Source organism: Leopardus geoffroyi, chromosome A1 (assembly GCF_018350155.1).
Source record: "Leopardus geoffroyi isolate Oge1 chromosome A1, O.geoffroyi_Oge1_pat1.0, whole genome shotgun sequence".
Lineage (NCBI taxonomy): Eukaryota > Metazoa > Chordata > Mammalia > Carnivora > Felidae > Leopardus > Leopardus geoffroyi.
The window spans coordinates 112,643,471-112,663,335 of NC_059326.1; the positions used below are offsets into that span (position 1 = coordinate 112,643,471).

General features: G+C 43.6%; 1 protein-coding gene across 1 annotated transcript in view; it reads right to left on the bottom strand.

Moving 5' to 3' along the window:
- Positions 1-19,865, bottom strand: part of TRPC7 (transient receptor potential cation channel subfamily C member 7) — a 139,548-nt gene that overhangs the window by 47,279 nt on the left and 72,404 nt on the right. The window contains exons 4-5 of the mRNA XM_045489791.1: positions 10,660-10,824; positions 2,284-2,500 (exon numbers count right to left, since the gene is read on the bottom strand). Of these exons, the coding sequence (XP_045345747.1) occupies positions 2,284-2,500; positions 10,660-10,824 (382 nt within the window). The remainder of the gene's footprint in view (positions 1-2,283; positions 2,501-10,659; positions 10,825-19,865) is intronic.

Genomic DNA, 19,865 nt, shown 5'->3' on the forward strand with positions numbered 1-19,865 from the left:
ATCAACTGATGAATGGATAAAGATGTAGTTTATATATACAATGGAATACTACTTGGCAATGAGAAAGAATGAAATCTTGCCATTTGCAATAACGTGGATGGAACTGGAGGGTATTATGTTAAGTGAAATAAGTCAGTCAGAGAAAGATACCATATGTTTTCACTCATAACGTGGAATTTGAGAAACTTAACAGAAGACCATAGGGGAAGGGGAAAAATAGTGTCAAACAGAGAGGGAGGCAAACCATAAGAGACTCTTAAATACAGAGAACAAACTGAGGGTTGATGGGGAGGTGGGGGAGCGGGAAGGTGATGGGCATCGAGGGGTGCACTTGTTGGGATGTACACTAGGTGTTGTATGTAAGCGATGAATCATGGGAATCTACTCCCAAAGTCAAGAGCACACTGTATATATACTGTATGTTAACTAACTTGACAATAAATTATATTTAAAAAAATGGAATCTCTGTCTTAGTCAATTTGGACTGCTATAACAAAGTCACAGGCTGGGTAGCTTATAAACAGAAATTTATTTCTCACAGTTCTGGAGGTTGGAAGTCCAAAATTAGATTGCCAGGCATATTTGGGTTCTGGTGAGAGCCCTCTTCTGGGTTGCAGACTGCTTGTTGTACCCTCACATGGTACCTTCGGGGACCCTTTAACAAGGGCACTGAGGCCATTCATAAGCATTTTGTCCTCATGACCTAATCCCTTTCCAAGGCTCCACTCCCTGATGCCATCACATTGGGGTTAGGGGTTTCACATATGGATTTGGGGGGGGGGGATACAGATGTTCAGTCCACTGCAGTGTTAAAGTGTTGAGTTTATCCATGGGGGTATACTAGGGAGAATTGGGATAGGCCTTGAACTGTGAAAGTTAGACCCCAGAACTCACTGCAGCAGGCTTTAATGTCTCTCTACAGCTTTAGTGCTGGTGACTCCACTAAATGAGCCTTTGGTCATAGACTTGCTGGTTGATGGAAAGCCTCTGGTAAGCATGGTATGCTTTCCTGTCTCTGTCCTTTGGATCAAACCTTTATCTCCCTCTTCCTATTTAGAGACCCAGCCCAGAGTCCATATCCCCATTGCTCTCAGCTTGGCCATCTGTAGGATGTTCTCATGTGGTTTGACTCTTGTGGCTCACTTAGGCTATGTGATTTAATTGCAGCAGGTCATGTGTTGGGCTGTGTTCAAGTACTTAGTTTTTTGTGATGTTGTTGATTGATGGCATACACACTTTGACCCTGTGTACAGTTTTACTCATGTTTGTTAATGTAAACACAGTGAAAATTATACGAATACTGAAATTTTGTGACAAAAGAAAAATCTGGGGTGCATACCATTAGGGTGGTTTAATTAATTGAACACATCGTGATACTGCAGAGATGAAATTTTGCAGTTCTGTCTTCAGTTTTGTTTTGCTCAAAAATTCTGATCAAATTCATATTTTTTGATACAGATATTATAATTTATTGATTAGATTTTAGTTATGTACAGTGCCACTGATTATAGCTTTTACAGTTAATCGTTTTTTTCTCCATGTCTAATGTTTTTTTTTTTTTAATCAGTTTTGCAAATTTCAGTGTTAGAAAAACCTCTGTCACCTTTTGCCTATACAGGTGTAGCTTTTACCATTTTAGTTTATTTATTGATTTATAGTTCTTATGAAGTAGGCAAAAGAGAGATGGTCTTAGCTAGTCATTGGGGAAATTGGGAACACTTTCTTTGGCAATTCTAGTGGTAGACCTTGGCAGCACAAAATATCACCGCAGGGAGGAATTGCACAGGGTCCTGATGTTCATTAACACAAACAGTGAGAAAATGTTACTCCCCTAACTTTTTAGATTTATATTTATCATCAAGATTCTACTCTATATTAGTAGTCAGTGATAAAAAATATCATTTAAGCTTTGAAGTTTTATACTCTTTACTAGAAACAAAACTTGACTTCCTGAGGCTTCTTATAGACTACACTTAAATGGTTCAAATACATTTTCCCATGCAAGTCTACTTTATAGTCACTTTCAATACATGTGTATTGAAAAGTATGTAGCACATGTCCTCCAAACATCTTCTTCCGAAATTGGGATTGATATTAAAGGTTTGTGCGTCTTCTACACCAGCATATACAGAAGCTGACTTTGGCTTCCGTATTGGTCATCTGCTTGCCATTTTGCCTGCCAGAGGGCACTCAAGAGGAGAGGAAGAGGTTCAGAAGTCAGAGTTTAGTAATGTCCTATTATCATTAGTGGAGGAGAGAATATAGGACAGAGTGACTGCTTACCTAAGACCCACTTCATGATGAGCATTTCTGTCCAGGAGAATTGTGTGGTTTTCACTCTGAAGATCTGTTTCGGGTAGTCTGTGAAGGTTTCGTTGGGCAGGGTTTTAACGCCTTCAAAGCGGTCTGATGCATTCACAACTAACAGTCCCAAAAAGATTGTAAAAGAAACTGCATGGGCTACAAATTTCATGAAAGGGCTCCTCAGGGTTCTTCCTAGCTGGAAACAAAATATGTACAAGACATATTAAACTGGCAGCTGTAGGTGGGTGCAGGCTCTCTTTAAAATGCTTTTGCCAAAAGTTTAGCCAGAGAATCCATTATCTTGGACAGAAGCCTCTAACTGAACCCAGACCACATTTTCTCTTGCGCTTTTACGTGAGATGCTGCTTAAGCAAATACACTTTCTGTTGACTGCCATTTTTTTCTATTTAAGAGATTTAGTGGGAGTGGTACAAAGCAGGAGTAGAAGACACTGATGTATCATCGTCTTATAATCTACACGGCATCTCCCAACCACATGGATACACATTTTATGCCATTCAAATCTGGAGGAAAATAACCTATCTCAGTAGAGTTCAGAATTAAAAAAATTACACACTGGATATGCTCCCTTGCTCTTTTTTCCATTTTCCTGAGTTTTGTTTTTTGATGTTTTGTTTTCAGTGTTGCTTATAACTTGGTAAATTTGTTTAAACTATACATTTCCCACTAGGTACTGCTTTAGCTGTATTCCAAGAAATTTGGACAGGTAGTATCTTCATTGATATTCAGTTATAAATATGTTACAGTTTCCCTTTTGATTTTATTTTTTAACTCACAGGTCTATTTCCAGACATATAGGACTCCCCTCACCCCCTGTACTTTAAAAAATTATATTTTTATTACATCTTGTGTGTCGATCATAGCCTCTGTGATGCTGCTGTAAAACTTACTGAGGTTTCCCTTGTGGCTCTCGTGCATCATTAGCTTGTGTGCTTGTTCCATGTGAGCCTGAGATGATCCAGGAGATGCCCTGTTAGGGAGCAAGTGTTGGCCACATCTTCTCTAGCCCTGGTGTGCCATCCAAAGGCTACTTAAGTCTTTGAGAACTAACCTGCAGGCTACACAGTGAGTCTCCTGACCCCTGTTGATGAACTCGTGTGGGTCCCTTGTAGGTCACTGCCATCACTTGCACCTAAGCACCGAAACTTACTCCTCACCCTGTACACCAGTCAGACGAGAGCAAAGAGAGGAACCTTTTCTGAAGCTCGCTTCCCTCTCCAGAGCAGATGTTCATCTGTAGCCAGTGCCTGGTTAATTGACGTTCACATTCTGACTCATTCAGGAGTCCTAGAGTGAAATGTCACCCAGGAGATAGAGTATTGGTTCAGTAGAAGATCAATTACAGGGGTTTTTGCAGGTAAAATTTCCCTAATTATGACTATGTTTGACATAACATTTATAAATCAGATGGCTTGATAATGTTCTTTTAATATGCTTCAGCATGGTAATCATCCACTTTAATTGTTCTGGTTATGACTGTAACGTGATTTATTATGATTCTAATGCTATAGAACCTATGTATTGAAATTAAAAAATGCTATTTTTAATTAAAAAAAAAACTTGGCATCTCAGGTCTAGACATTGGGAATCCCTACTATGCTGGAAAAAACTTATTTCAATTCATTTGCATTGTCAAATATCATATGGCACTAATTCTAGTGGCCTACAGACATTTTATAAATGGCACTCCTTTGTAATGTTCATTATTTACAAAATAGGACTGTAGCTTAGTTTTGATCATACACAGATGTGTTAAATTTGGAATCCACAGGTTAAATCTAAGGACAAATAAAACATCTCACATAAATTCAGTAAGAAAACTGAATTAAGCCATGTCTTATTTTGATTTATATATCAAATAGCTGGTTTGAATTTTTCGCCATTTTAGCTGACTCTGTTGGAATCTTGAAGCCCCGTTTCCCAGCCAGGATGCTCGTGTACCCAGGAGTCATCCTTCAACAGTCACTGCATTGTTTCTTGTCAGTGTGTCCTAGCTGGGGTAGTGGTGAGAGTCAAGGGAAGGTGGAGCCTGACTGAAGGGTGGGGAGTGGGGTAGGCTGCGCAGAGGGAAAGGGATGTCAGATCTTGTGTGCCCCAGCAGGGTCCCAGAAATATCAGAAAAAGATAGGGACCATGGGGAGAGACCCAGCTCTTCAGGGATTAATGGCCAGGTTTCCCCAGTCCTTTATCATTAGGCTCTATGTCTTCTGGTGACAACCTGGAGGAGGACACAGGGACACTGCTCCTTCTCACCCATGTGAGGTGCCTGACCCAGGAAGCTACACACAGCTGAACCTGAGCTGGCCTTGGTATTCCCCAGAAGACATGGTTTGAGGAATTTAATATTCTCTTTGTTACCTCCTTCAGGTTCTTACTGTCTGGCAGAAGACGAGACTGTAAAAATTACCGTATCTACTACCAACATAAGAAAAAACTCTGATAAGGCTCTTGTGGTGTCGTGTAAGATGAGCCTGGGTTCAGTCCCCACTTGAACTGAGCCCTAGGGAGGAAAGGTGAGGTTAGGTATTAATGCTCCTTTCCTCTTTTTCTTCTGGGCTTCAAGTCTTCTTTTTAAATGGTCAAAATTTGATAAAGGTCAGATAAGATCAAATCATGTTAATGGTTTTCTTTCTTTTTCTTTTCTTTCTTTCTTTTTCTCTTTTTTTCTGTTTCTTTTTTTGTTGTGTGTGTGACATTTCCTATTTGTCTCACAAAGATAATTTTCGAAACAAATTACACCTGGGGAAAACTTCCTCCTTTCACAAGGCCTCCAGGTGAGATAAAAGAAAGGAGAAAAGTCAGCCAAACATGCCAGCAGCTCATAGCTGGGTCAAGTAACAGTGGTAGGTGTAAAAAAAAAAAGATGGTAGAGCTTTGGGAGATGTAGACCTTGGTCTGGTCTGCCGTTTGCTGACCGGTGCAAAACTGTTGAGTCTGAATAATGGGCTTAAGCAGCTCTGTCATTACTTGGACCTTGTGAGCAGAGAACTGATACCAGGAAATCTAGGCTTGTAGTATTCAAGTACTCTGGCTCACTTCAAACCTCCTGTGTACTATTCTTAAACTCTGAGAAGTATATGAATATGAGAGCAGTTGAGTAGTGCTCTTGAATTAGCTGCAAATGAATGGCCTTCATGAGCAATCAGAGGTGGAGTTTTATTGGTTAGCAAGCCTTTGTGTTCCATGCCACTGGGCTCTTAGCCATAGCCATAAGTGTAGTCATCTAAATGGGGACCTGGTAGCCACATGCCTGCAAGGTAGGTAATATCTGCAGAAGGAGACCCAGAGAATGTTTCTGACATCTCTCCCCAGTCTTGTACCACCAGAGTCCCCCCTCAGCAAATGCCACCCTCACTTGCCACCACGTGCCAGTGGCATCAAGGAAGGGCTCAGTGAAAAATATGGATCATGTTCCAAAAAGAAACATGCACAGCTTCAAGGCCAGAGTGGTTCTCAAATGTTAGAGATCCTGGTTAAATTAGGGGTGGGTTTCTCCATATGCTCCCTTTCAAACGCTTAATCAAAATGTCTAACCTGGGGCTCAGGAATCTTCTTTTTTTTTTTGATCGGGGAAGGGGGTTGTTCACTTGGTGTCTTTAATCTGGGTGTTCTCACATTACCTTGTGAATCCACCCTTTGTCCTGCGGGCTGAAGAGGTGCCGAGTGATAATGGACTCTTGAAGGTAGGGTTTCTCGGGAAAGAAGAGGAAAGAGTAGAGTTTCGTGTCATGGTTTTGACTCCTCCCTTCTAGAAAAGTCCTGCCATCTCTAAATTTCTGAATCAGATGCATTGCAAAGTCAAGTAAGCAACAGTTAAGATACTTATATTCAGTATTGAAGGTTCTAATGCTGCTGATGTACTGGAAAGTGTGGGAGGGCAGGCCTCTGTGTGTGTGCGTGCATGTGCACTCATGTGCAATGGTTAAGGTCAGGTCTCTGGAGCCAGAGATCCTAGATTTCAGTCACAGCTCCATAGTTTTTGGCATGTTACTTAGTTCCTCTGTGTCTTAGTTTTTTCATCTGTAAAAAGGGGATAACATATAACTTGTTAAATAGGGTTGATGTAAGAAGTGAATAACGTGCAGAAAGCAGAGCAGGTCCTGGCACACGTGAAGCATATGTGAAGTGCCAGGAAGCACTTACTATGTGACACTGGAGGGCCTCATGCAATTCTTCTAAGGGGAAACTTAAACTCAGCTGGCTCTTAAAAAGCTTGTACACAAGGGTTCACAAGGTGGAAGCTACACAGAGTCCTAGTGCATTTATGCCGTGAGCTCTTCTGGGGTCCTGTCTATGTGCAACATGTTGCTGGACACTGGAGGGCCTAGAATAAGCTGTAAGGGTTGGTTCTTCCTTTCAACGTTGCTACTATCGATGGAGAGTTGGGGAGAGAATGTTGCAGGACTCAGACCGGGCTACGTGTGGAAGTGATCAGCCTTCTGGTACTCTTAAATCCTGTCCTGGCAAGGTGTCAGGTGAGGGACTCTCCTTTTGGATTTGAGAGCAGACACTTTTGTAATATAAGAGCGAAATACGCTCTATTTCCTGGCACAAATTTCCGCTCCATGGCAATGCTTTAAAAATTGCAGCATCATTTTCTTTAATCTAGTGCTGTCTGCTAGGGGCGAATGAGGGGGGCTCAGACCTTTGACATCATTGTCCTCTCCTGGTTGGCCCTGGACTGCATGGTGTGAGGACCCTTGTGTCAAACCAGTTCAGCTTTGGCAAGGCAAAGCAGGGATCTTCCAAAGCTGCAGAGTTCCTTGCACCTCCTCACTGGGTGTTTTTGTTTGGCACCAGGCTGAGGGGTCAGGGCGTGGCAGCTAACACTTTGGCATTCCTCAGTTGAGAGTTATGTGGTAGTGTGTGGACTGATGCATCGTCTAATGCAGAGACCTCAGGTAGGAGGCTGAAGGTATTTACAGCTCTCCTTGTCTGAGTCCTGGGATTGATTTATAAGGATAATTAAACAGTCAAGGTTAACAGGCTTGGAGGAAATCAGTTTCACCTCTCACACCCTTATCATGAAAACTTGTGTGGTTCCTCAACACTTGCATCATGTGGACTTCTGCCCCAGTCCACCTGCTGTAGAGACACTGTTTGAGCCCTTGAGGATGACTGTTCTTCTTTCAGCTCTCAGATTTTAATACGCAGAGAACCTAAATTATGAATTGGAATGGAATAGCAAATGGTGGAAAACAGGGTATACACACCCTTGGCATCAGAGCCCTTGTTGAGAGGAGGAAGAGCTTGGTGGGAAAAGATGGACCTGAGAGCATTGGTGCAGGTTAGAACTCACCAGCCTCCCAGTGTGCTGCATGACCTCAGCCGTGTTCGTGATTAAGATGAGAAATGATCAAAAAAATGTCACTGTTCTCTTTATTGACCTTGACAGGCCTGTCCCATGATCCAGACCTGGCATTATCACCTTAGGTACACATCTGTGATTTGGTTACCCTCTTCAGCCACTATATTACTAAGCTGAACTTCTGTTGACACTCTTATAATCCTTATAATATCCTTATTTAGCTTTCATTCATAGGGACCCTCAAAACTTTAAATACAAGTAGAATTGACAGCAGTGGGAATTCAATGGGAAAGAAATGATGAGATAATTTTAGCAAGCCAATCAAGTAATTTTGGTGTCCCTAATGGTCCCTAAATTAGGGCAGCAGCTATTAAGTGTAAATGCAGTGTTAATTTGGAAACAGAAACTTCAATATTTGTTAGACATTGATGGACATTAGCTGACTGATGAGGTTTAGCAGTAACATTTTACGAATATGTTTATAAAAAAATCAGCGTATAATTTCTTTGAGGCAGGTGTCAAATTGTGGTTAGAATATGAAGTTGCTGGAATGACGCTGGCTTTTCCATAGATTTATTGGACAGGTATAAAGGAAGTGACCCCTTGGGAGGAGGGATGCTAGCACATTAACAGAATTCTCCACTGTGCCACTTTTCTTGGGAGGACGTTGTATTCTGGAGCCTTTGGAGAGTCCTGGTTTCTTCACATGGAAGATGTGACCCTTTTATAATCCCCAGTAATGTAATATATTTGCCAAACTTGAAAGGATTTCTTTCAGAGTGGTGAAAGGAAAGACTAAAAATATCTTGGCTGTTTTATCTGTCCTTTGACTGCCTCAGAGCCACTTGGACAACTAAAGTTTCCCTCTTTAATGAGAGAATCTTTCCTCAGAATGAGCAGTGCCAGCAAGAATTATCACATGCCACAGACTAAGACTTGTCACTCCAATATGGACACACCCTCCAAAGTGTTGAACTCAGACTTGCAGCCCAGAAAGTGCCCAGAAGGCACAGGTGGCATAATGGCCAGCTCATATTTATCTTTAGTGCTCTTTTTTGGAGTATTACTGGAAGCTCTGGGAACACCAGATGTCAATCAGACAGGTATCTGAACAGAGGAGAGGAAGCCTCAGCCATTGGGTTAAATTTTCCTGCAATCATTTCTTCCAGAATATTCTAGAAGTCGACTGTAGGTGTGACCGTATGTTTCATGGTGGTATCAGATTCCAGGATTTATATCGGACCCCAGGAAAGTCCAGAATTCCCTCCACCTTTATGCATCTTTTTTTTTTTTTTTTGGCATCACATCTTCATGATATTGGCCAAGATATTCTTCTTAGACCTACTGAAAATCTAAACAATTTAGTCAGCAACTGCAATATCATTTCTTCCTCAATATTTCCCTAGGCCACCAAGCAGGCAGAGGCAAACCAATTTGTTGGTGTTGGCTAGTCCGTTTTCTGGTAGCTGTCACATTTGGTTTTAAAAGCAAAAGTGAGGATTGTCAGTGTTTTGTCTACCAACTGGCTATCATTTTAATAACTGGATGTCCTGAAATTAGTTTGGGGATCATAGAGTATGGAGGTGAGTATCCCTGTCCATCTGTGATGACTCTGGAGGAAGGCAAGGACCTAACCTGCAGTACAGACTAGAGAATTCCAGGATGAAAACATGTGCCTAAAACCAGTGACCTACTCTAACCCAGTTTTAAGTCTGGTTAGGTTTTTTTATGCAATGTACTTTTTTCAGCTTGTAATGAAAGAGAAAAAAAATTGCCTTCACTTACATATGTATCATTTGGGGAGTTCTGATTTAGAAATCCATGACATGGTAGACTGTCAAAGAAACAAAATCCTCAGTAGATGTAAGGTTGAATACCACACGTATTCAGTTTGAGGCCTTTTATATTTAGTACCATTTTACAGAAGAAGGAGTCTGAATCCTCCCCTCTCTCGGTGGCCCACGTCTTACTCTAAGGCAGTGAGCTCACTGCCTGCCTGGTTGGGTGGCCTCAGCAGCAGCCCTGAAGTGTTGGGCCCATCATCCTGGCAAGACATTCCTCTTAGTGGTGTTGACAAGAGGTTCCATTTAAAACAATTTTTTTTTTTAAATGAGAGGTTCCATTTTTCATTAACCACATTTGCTGATCGCATTCCCTGTGGAATCATTTCTCCATGATTTAGTCCCATACGTGCTAACCTTGCCTGAAGCTGCAGTGACTGTTGTGGCTCTTTGAGGCTCAGGATCAGATGGCTAGGCTGTAGGGACTGGGGTGTGGCAAGGTTGGCAGCTTGGCACTCGTGTGGGCTCCACTCCCTCCCTCACCAGCAGGCACCGGACATGCCCCTTCCCTGTGAGAAAAGAACCCAGCTCTGCACCTTTCCAGCTCTCTTTCTTTCCTTTGTCTTTTCCTTCTTGTGACCTAATTAGCTGCCCATGTGGGACAGAGCCCAATGAAGGAAGCCAGGGAAACTGGGACGATGTTGAGATGGGTCTGCACTGTCCCCAGATGAGCTGCATCGGACTCTCAGCCTATTAGTTATTTCTCTTTTCTGAACCTACTTCATAAAATATATGTGTCAGAATGTAATTGAGGGAGGGAAATGAGATATTCCATGAAAAGGGCTTAGCCAAAAGAAAGTACTCAATAAATGTTGGCTCTTCCTATTACCGTTATTATAATTATCAAAGTGAGTGTAGAGGACATGTCTAGGACATCGCATAATTAGAAGAGCAGAAGTGCCTTGTATTCCCTCTCTCTTCTATTATTGATCAGATTATGGCTCATGTATTTTAAATTCCCCATATTATCACTCCTCTCTGTTTAAAAAAAAAAAAAATGAAAAAACAAACAAACAAACAAAAAGCCCAGGTCTGTGTGGTTTTCTACTTGAGCTGAGTATCTCAGGACTATTTTTTTTAAACACAGGAAGTGCTCAGCTGTTGATTTGAACAAATGGACTTGAGGTCATGCTAAGAAGAGAGAAGAAATCACTGCAAACGACATGCACCTTAAGCAGTCTGTACCTTGCTGCACGGAGCAATCCAATAGGCTATGGCGAGAAAAGGGAGGCCTAGGGAGACTCCAAAGACAGCCAGGAATTTCACAGCGATAGACTGTTGACGTAAGCCTGAGAGATTTTCATACCACATGGTAAGCAATTGCTGCTGACAGTTAGGATGAGCAACGAACTGTAAAAACAAAACAAAAACAAAAACAAAACGCAAACAGGAAAATGGCATCGGTAGCACTTGAACAGTATACGACCTATGAGCAGCTCAGGGCTGAGATGTTTTACCTGGGACGTGGCCTGGGTGTTAGAGCAGAGCAGTGGGCAGGTGCCCGCTGGGCCCTTCCAGCTTGAGGATGCCGGGTGTCTTGGCGCTGAGGTCAGAAGCCTGACAGGACTGGCTGCATCAGTGCTTGGTACTTATCTGGGGCAGAGTTCATTTGGGAGGCAGCATGAGTAATGAATGGAGCACGGATGGGGTCTTGGAGTCCCACATGGGTTTGAAATTTGCTCTACCATTTTCTAGCCAGGTGACCTCGCGTCACTTACCTAATCACTGTGAGTTTCAGTACCTTATTTGCAAAGCAGTCTGTTATCTTGTAGGATTAGATGTGGTTGCAGAACTGTTCTCTCTTTTCCTCTACTAAGAAAAGTGTTCTGGAAAACATTTTAAAACTGAGTATTTCCCTTCTGGGTTTTAGTGGTGTTTGCTTGGCCACATAGAACTTTTTGTGGCCTGCTAGAGCATTGATATATGGTGTCCCTGGTATAGTAGCTTCTCACTGCTACGTCTCTCTCTTGCAACTGCCTTAATGCCCAGGTTACAAGACCTCTTATGGCCATTTTGTATCACGTGACCTCACCCCTCTGGATATAGCTTACTGGACTAGGTGAAGAACCCTGACTTAAACTGGCCTATCAGGTTTTCTCACTGCGATATTTGCGACTAATTGAGAGGAGCAGTTTCTTTATTTACTGGGAAGTTAACAAGTAATCTTGGGAGGTGTGGGTAACCATCTTCTACTGCATGGACTAAGTAGCAAAACAAGCCAATTCAAAGGAAAGAAGAATGAAGATGTGTAGAAGGAGGCTCAGATAGATAGTGTGTGCCCCTCTCTGGGGCCTCGCTCCACTCTGCCCACGTGGTCCATGAGACACTCTTTTATTCATATACAGAGGCTTCCTTGTTCTGCTCTATCCAGCAAGTTGGCTTGAGCTGTTGCCACTGAACAGCCTTTTTCTGCAAATATTTGGTGCCACTTGGCCATGTGTTGAGTTGATGTTGAGTCCTGGTCACTGGAAATGGGTAATTGGTAAGTAAAATTTATGGGAATGAAGTTTACGTTTGAGAAAACTTTACTCACTAGCTTATTTTCTCCTTGTGACAGGAGGAAGCCATTGATTGCTTTTGGTAGCCCTGCTTTTTGGCCCTGCAAAGTTTAGCCATGTGTCCGTGGATTGGAACAGACAGACTGGGCATTCTTTAAAGGGTCTGACTTTTCATATGATTACACAGGAGCATAATATGCCAATTTTCATCCCATGTGCCTCACTGGGTATTAAGGAGACATGTATAGTGGTTCTGAGGAAATGCAAAACAACTCCTTTTCATTGTTAAGAGTAACGTAAATACAACTGTTTTAAAACATTCTCAGTGCAAATGGCAGCATGTTCTTGTTTCCAGTTTCTGGGAACTCAAGGCAGAGGCCAAGTGATCTGTGAGTACACTATCAGTGGTTTGTTTGGCCATGCAGCAGCCCCCGATAATACCGCTACTCAAACATTAGTGAAAATGAGGCTTTTTGGGTAGCATTACTGGATCCATGGCAACCACTCTGGTCTTCCCCTCTAAGGACAAGAGCAGTGGATTCTCCTCTACCTAAGGTAGGAAACCCCAGGACAGCAGGTGATAGGCTTTCCTATGCCCTTTCTGACTCACAATACAGTGGAGCAAGCAACAGAAAATCATGTGGGTGTTTTAGTAATTATCAGCTTTCTGAGAGTTGAGGTCCCACAGAGGGATGGTGGGTGCGCATGTGAGCCAGTCAGTTTTGTTTTTCAACAGTCAGCCTTCTCTGGGTGCTGAAATGGCTCCGCTCTGGAGAAAGAGTCCAATTAGAGGGTGAGACGTACGCTTATGAAATAGCAGAAGACCCCTTGGCTCACCCTCTGGCTCCCTGCCCTGTAGCTGCTCTGGAAGGATTTCAGTGCTAATCCCCTCCAGTGGCCTCTCTGTATCTTGGGAGAGTCTGTCCATGCTTTTTCTGTTGCCTCCTGAAGAGAAGTCAGGACAAAAGACTGAGCAGCAGAGCTGGAGGGGAAGAAATGCTGAGAGAGAACACAATGGGGACCATTCCCAGTCTCCCTTGCCTGCCTCAGGGAACACTGGTCACAACTAAAACATAGGGGCTCTCTTGAGACTCTGTCTTCTTGTGGTCAGACATGTCCTAATTTTTATAGCTATGTTTCTTCCCCCATAATAAAGCACCCTAGCTCCAAACATGCTGTTTATTGGCGGACAGTCTTTATGGTATAATGCTCCCAGAAAGCTGACAGCAGCAGATAGCTAAAGCCCAAATTGTTTGTCTTTATATGGGCACTTTTCTATAGTTGTGGTGGGCCTTTGAAGACAACTTTATGACATGTAGTTCAGTGTGTCGCAAAAGATTTTTTCTAGTGTGCTTTTGAAGCACAGGGAAATACCATCTGTGATCCCAGTAAGGCTAGAGTAACGTGAGACATGCCATCTGGACACAGAGAGCTGGACACTCTAACCAAAAAGGCACTCTAGCTAGAGACTAAGGCAGGAAGAGTTCCTACAGGGTGGGGCTGGGGTGAGGAGGTGGGCAGGGGAAGGATTTTCAAAAGCAGGGTCACAAAGGAATGGATGGAAGAGGAGCCCACAGCTGGAATAGAACGGGAACACAGAAAGTACTGTCTTGGGTTTGCTTTCTTTGGCATCTAGCTCGCAAAAGGATACATGATACCAAGAGCTTTGTCCAGGCCCTTCTTGCCCCAAACCGTCTTGGACTGAGTGTGGCACACTTTTATGGAAGTTATTCACGGGAAGAACTGATGAGAACTCCTCAATTTTCCCAGCAGCGTGATTCACACTCGTCATAGCTGGGAGTTCCCGATGGCCTGGGGCTGAGAATCTGGTAAGGTGGGCATACGTGGAGCTGAGCAGTCTCTTCAGAGAAGATAACTCCAGCCACGCCCATGATGGGGATGGACTGTGCCAAGAACTGGGGCCGGAGAGGGAACTTGAGAGAAGTAAAACTGCAGAGAGATACGAAGGGGGCCTGAGACAGAATTCCCTGTGATGGATGAGGAGACTGCTGGAAAATAGAACCTGAGAATCAGGAGGGACCGGGAGTCTTCTGGCTGCCGGTTTTTGAGTCCATCTTAAGCCAGTTTTCCCGGCAGCTTGTTTGACCAGACTTCATCGTTAATATAATAGCATTTATACCCAAAGCTACTTTTCTGTTAATATCACACCTAAATGTCTTGTTCCTCCCAGCCCCTGGTGACATAGTGAGAATATAATGCTGGCATATGGGAACTCTTGGGCATGTTAGCCAAATTATGGCTGCTAATTTGCTTTTATTTGATCCATGGGCTACCATTTTCTTTTTACAGCTCAAAGGAGAACCATCCCCTTCACTGTCTCCCTGATTTATATTCATACACAAGGACATAGCTGATGTTGTAAGACTAGTTGTTGAAGAGATACATTCCTTAACTAACTAACTAACTAACTAACTAACTAACTAAGTAACTAACTAACTAACTATATTTAAAGCTGTTTCAAGGGGATGCTAATGCCCTTGGGCCAGATACTCCCATTGCAACAGGGTCTAAGACTTTCCTGATGTGGGGTGGGTAAGAATATGGACCGGTGCATAGCTTCCTGGGTTCAAGTCCTGGCCCTGCCACTTGCTGGCCATATGTTGTCAGCTCATTGACTCTTTCCATGCTTAGCTTCCTTCTCTCTTCTAGAAATGAAGCTAATAATGAGGATTAAGTAAGTTAGTATTTGTAAAGTGCTTAGAATAATACCTGGCAAATAGTGAGCCCTATATTAGTATTCAGTAAATAAAAATACATCCATGACTTTGCTTTCCTTGCCCATTTTCTCTTTCCCCTCTCCCTCAGTTTCTTTCTCCTACTCTCTACAGCTCTTCCTCACCACCCTGTCTTTATTCTTACCTCCACATTGTTTTAGCAGCTACATTCTTAAAGTGTTGGTGTCTCTGGAAAGGGCCATGTAGCCTAACCGTGTGGGTCAGGTCACTCCGTCTCTATCTAGTCCCTCCCTCCTCATCCTCCACTAAAGGTGCAGCTTGATTTATCCATGCAGTTAGCGCAAAATGGGCTGGTCTCTGCTGTCAAGTGTATTCTGCTGTACCCTGATTCCCTTCTACTGATTAAGGAGCAGTGCAGGTCACTGGACCTGTGGAAAGCCCTTCTCCTCCCTCCCCAATGCCCTGTCTCCCCTGTCCACCACCTTAAAAGCTTATAAGTCCTGCATTTTGCACTTTTTGCAGGGAGGAAAAGAGGATGACATGACTACATTTGAGCTCAGAGGCTTTGAGACTGTGTGATTTCCATATCGTTTAAGCACAGATTTTTCTCTCTGACACTAGGTATCATTTACAGAATGATGAGATGTGGCAATGCATGATTTGATAAGCTGAAGAATAACTTAGCTGGAGCAAAATTTATAAAATCCAGTGCTTATAGAGAAAATTACTTTCTTTTATACAGATAAACCATCAAAGGGCCCAGTGATGTCTGATGTGACTGTGGTCAAGATTTTCCACTTGGCTTATCACCAGTGTTTGCTTATAGAAACCCGTTTTTCCTGGAAACTGTCTATGTAGGCCACAGACACTGTCTCAAGCTACAGTCACTAAGTGGCTTTTCTTAGTGTGGACCATCCATCTGAATTAGAATAATTCTGTGATGCCATTTCCTGTTTGGAGCATCTCATGGGATTAGGTTCAGGGGTGCTACTGTTTTCCTTCCCATCTTGTCTTGGGAAAGCTCTCAAGTCGTGGAAGTTGAGGAGGGAAGAAGAGAAACAGAAATGTCAGTCATTTACTAGTTTAGTTTGTTGGTGGTTCCTTTGTTTTCTCATTCACTTCACAAACCTCTACTCAGTGCTCTCTCACACCAGGTGCTGTGCCCAACATGGGAAATACAGAGCCAAGTCGCAGTCCTTGTGCACTTGGAGATCTCAGCTCTGTGACTCAGCAAGTAGAATGGGGCTTTGGAGTAACAACACCCTGCCGATTCTGGAGTAGACTCTCTGTGTTGGGTGAATGCATGAATGATGAGTGATCACGCCATCATTGGGTGCACTTGGTGTGCTTTCTCTCATGCGACCTAATACCGAGAGCCCCACATCCTTGGCACAGCCAGTTGCTTTGTTTCCATTGATGACCTTCAGACTGCTCTTCTCTGTGCCAGCACTTAGCAGGGTAGTCACATTCACAGGCTCTGAGGCTGGCCCATCCAGGTTCAGGTCCCAGATCTGCCATTTCCTAGCTGTGTGACCCTGAGCATGCCACTTCCCAGGTCCTACTTTCGTGATCCATGGGAGAGGAAAATGTGTGTTGGGTGCTCAGAACATGGCCTGGTGCTTAATATTAAAGGTGGGCATTGATATTATTACTGCTGCCATTATTACTCCCACTCTACTCCCACTCTAGGGATGTCTAAATAGTGCTCTTGGTTCTTTTCCTTGCTGAGTTTATGTCATTAGCAGAGTATTGAGTATCCATGGTGTTTTTAGAGTTAAAAATTCCTGAAAAATTTAGTATGCTTGATTACAATAAAAAAGAAGAAATTGCCACTAATTTTAAGTTTTCAATTGACGCAGCATTCCGGTATGGGGTCAATATTGTCTCCATGCTCAACGAATCTGTTTATTTAGCCATGCAGCTCCCAAGTGGCCACCACAAGAGGATAGTCTGTGATAGATCTGGGTGGATGGTGGTGGGGGTGAGAAGAGAAAGGTGCGGGGCTTGGAACTTTGGGTGGGGAATCCAAACAATCAGACCTCTTTCAAGGAGCCTGTCAGCCTGGGCACTAGACAAAGTAAAAATTCTTGAAGTCACAGCTCAAGTGTTTCTACTATTAATAATTGAGGGCCTACCACATCAAGGGATTTTAGTTATGTTATCTATAATCTTCATAATAATCCTTCCAAAAATGGATGTGTATATGTGTGTGTGTGTGTGTGTGTGTGTGTGTGTGTGTGTATATATATATATATATATATATATATATATATCCTCATATACAAATAAAGATGTGCTTTCATCCCCCTCTTGCAGCTGGGGAAAATGAGACTGAGTCACCTCAAGCTGCCACAGTCCCACAGCTAGAAAGTGGTTCCAACCTGGGTCTTTCTGATTCCAAAGCCTGAGGTCTTTATATTCCACTCAGTTCCCTTTGGAATGCTGTTGATTTGTTTGGCTTAGATTTTAGTCCTTCCTGGTCTTAGTTTTCTGTCATAAATAAAACAGTAAAAAGCTAACATTTATTGAGCACTCGTGTGGATGGGGCCTTGTGCTGAGCACCTTGTGAACATTTTCTCATTTAACCCTTTTAACACACTAGGGTGGGAACTCTCACGCCCTTTATAAAATGGTACCATAACTGTTCACATCTGTCTCCAGAGTTGACATTCTCAACCACTTCCCTATATTTCCTCTCACAGCCGAAGCTTCCTGCATCTCTTCTGGGTCCCTTCACCATCTTGTTCTCTCTGCCAAGCAGGAAGGCATGTCTGTGAGCCTGCAGATTTCAGCTGTGCCACAGAGATGCACATAGGGTTTTCCAGCCAGAGTTCTGGGTGTCTCCTTTTCACTCTCTGGTGGTGGGCTGTGTCCTCTTGAGGGGGGGACAGTCAATCTCTGACTTGCTTCTCCAGAGCAGTGAGAGTCCTATGCTAATCCCATGTCCCCTTCCTTCGCACTGTCTGGGATGGATGGAGAAATGGAGGCAGAGATGGAGGGGATTTTAACTGGAGAGAAAGAAAGCAAGTGAAAGGAAATGAAAGGAAGAAAAAGGAAGAAGAGCAGAGCAAAGGAAGGGAGAGTAGGAGTTGGTTCAGACCTGACTTTCAGCTGCTGTTGCAACTTGACTCCAACTCTTTTCCTTCCCATCCCTAGTCTCTGTCCAGATTCTAGCGGCACTGTTCTCAGAGCCTACCCCAAGCTTGACCATCGCAGACCCTTTGCTCAAGGTATCTCTGCTACCCAGTTTGCTTCCCCTTTCATCTTCACTATCCAGGTTTTCTTCAGCTCAGTATCTTTCTTGAAAGCCCACCCTCCCTACTCGGGTGAGAATCTCTCTTTCTCTCCTCTCATGCAGTTCTCAGTCTCTCCCTTTTATCATAGTTACATGCCTGGGTGATCCTCTACCAGAGAGAAAACTCCTCCTGCTTGTCTCCTATGGTCCTTAGTTAGTGTGGTGCTCAACGAATGGGTACTCAGGCAGTGCTATTTGAATGAGTAAATGGCATAGCTAGAAGGTGGGTTCAGACTGAAAGTCTGGAACCATCTACAGACCTTCCATACTCATCATCCCAGTTGTTTGGTAGATTCCCAGCACTTCTGGTTATGTCACCACATCTGGAATAGGCATATGGATATAAAAGGCTAAAAGTTTGCTTGGTCTCCAGCAGACATAATGAACAGACAGATGACTGAATTCACGTCTCGACTGAACTTATTTTCACTGTGGACGTGCCAGGAGATAGGAAAACAATAACAACAACTTGCTTCATTTCAGAAGGCAGTGGAACTAGAAGTTTAAAGATGTTATCAGGAAAAAATTCATACCATTATCTGGAGGGGCTACCCAGGAAATAAGCCAACAAGGGACATAGGTGTTGGCACTCAGGTCTAGGGGATTTTTGCTTCTTTGTTTGGTATGCATTGCCTCAGCACACTGCCTCACTGTCCCCACCTTTTGCAGTGCCATTTTCAAAATTCTCCATTTTCAGACATCCCTCTCATTCATGGGAGAATCCATTTGGATGCCTGTACAGATAGATGTCTCTCACTCCATTCCGGCCTCCCCTACCTCATCTTCCACATGTGCACCCGCAAGCTTAACCAGCCCTGGAATGCTTCTTAGTTATTCCTACAGCTGGGTGTCCTGCTAGGCAGCTGGCTACTCACTGAGCCACCATGCAAATCTGCTGTGCAGCAAGAGGAGATGAGCACTTCTGAAGGCTCTTCACCCCTCTGAAGGTTTTATATCATCTGATGAGTTGAATAGCTTACTCCATTGTTCTCTGTGCCTGTTTTCCAGGGACAGCAGGACACAAGAAACTCTCTCCCACCTTAAATTAAGCAGTCCTCCAATTTCACACACCAACTGGAATTACATAAATGCCCCAAACTGGTGGGTTACTCTGAGCACTGTATCTCTGACTTAGCTTCTCTCTTACTAGAGACAGAATGGTTTTCCGATGAAGACAGTTGTTCATGAATAGCCTGCGCTTTAGTCTCCGGGGCACAGAGACCTAAACGAATGGTGCTGGACTTCTCCCAGGGCTGTGAGTGAGCCGTTTCCTGAGTGCAGGTGCAATGGCAAGGGGCCTTGCCTGACCCTCGTGGAGGCGAATGCTAAGTATATGATTTTCCAGTGCTCATCAGGAGTCCTCCCACAGCCCTGAGCGCAGAGGGTGCTGATGACGAAACTTGGTTTCCAGTCTGCCTTCACTCTCACAGCCAGAGTCCCACTGTGGGCTCAGAGTGAGCTTCTAGCCAGCTCCAGATGACTGCCTCTGCTCTTTCACAATGCCACAGAGAAGCCACTCACCATACCTGGGCAGTGACTCTGTCGTCCCCACTAAGGGTTATGTTATAGCCTGAAACCATAGCAGAAATGGAGGCAGCGTTTCGCAAACCTTCTTAGATTGTCTTCAACTATTCACCTTCTTGGACCTTCCCCTCCAGCCAAGCTGCTCTACATACTGTTCCCAAACATGGCCAGTGTAGCCTACCTGCCTGTGTTCATCTTGCCCTTCTCTGATTCAGTTCCTAATAAGCCTTTGAGACACAACTTTCTCCCACTTTCAAGTTCTGCCAATTCCCTCAACCCCCTGAGATGTCTTGGACGCCTCTGGGTCTTGTTGTACAGCCCATTCACTTGGCAGTCATGGCTTAAGGGTCAAGTCGTGAAGAGCTGTACTATTGTGTT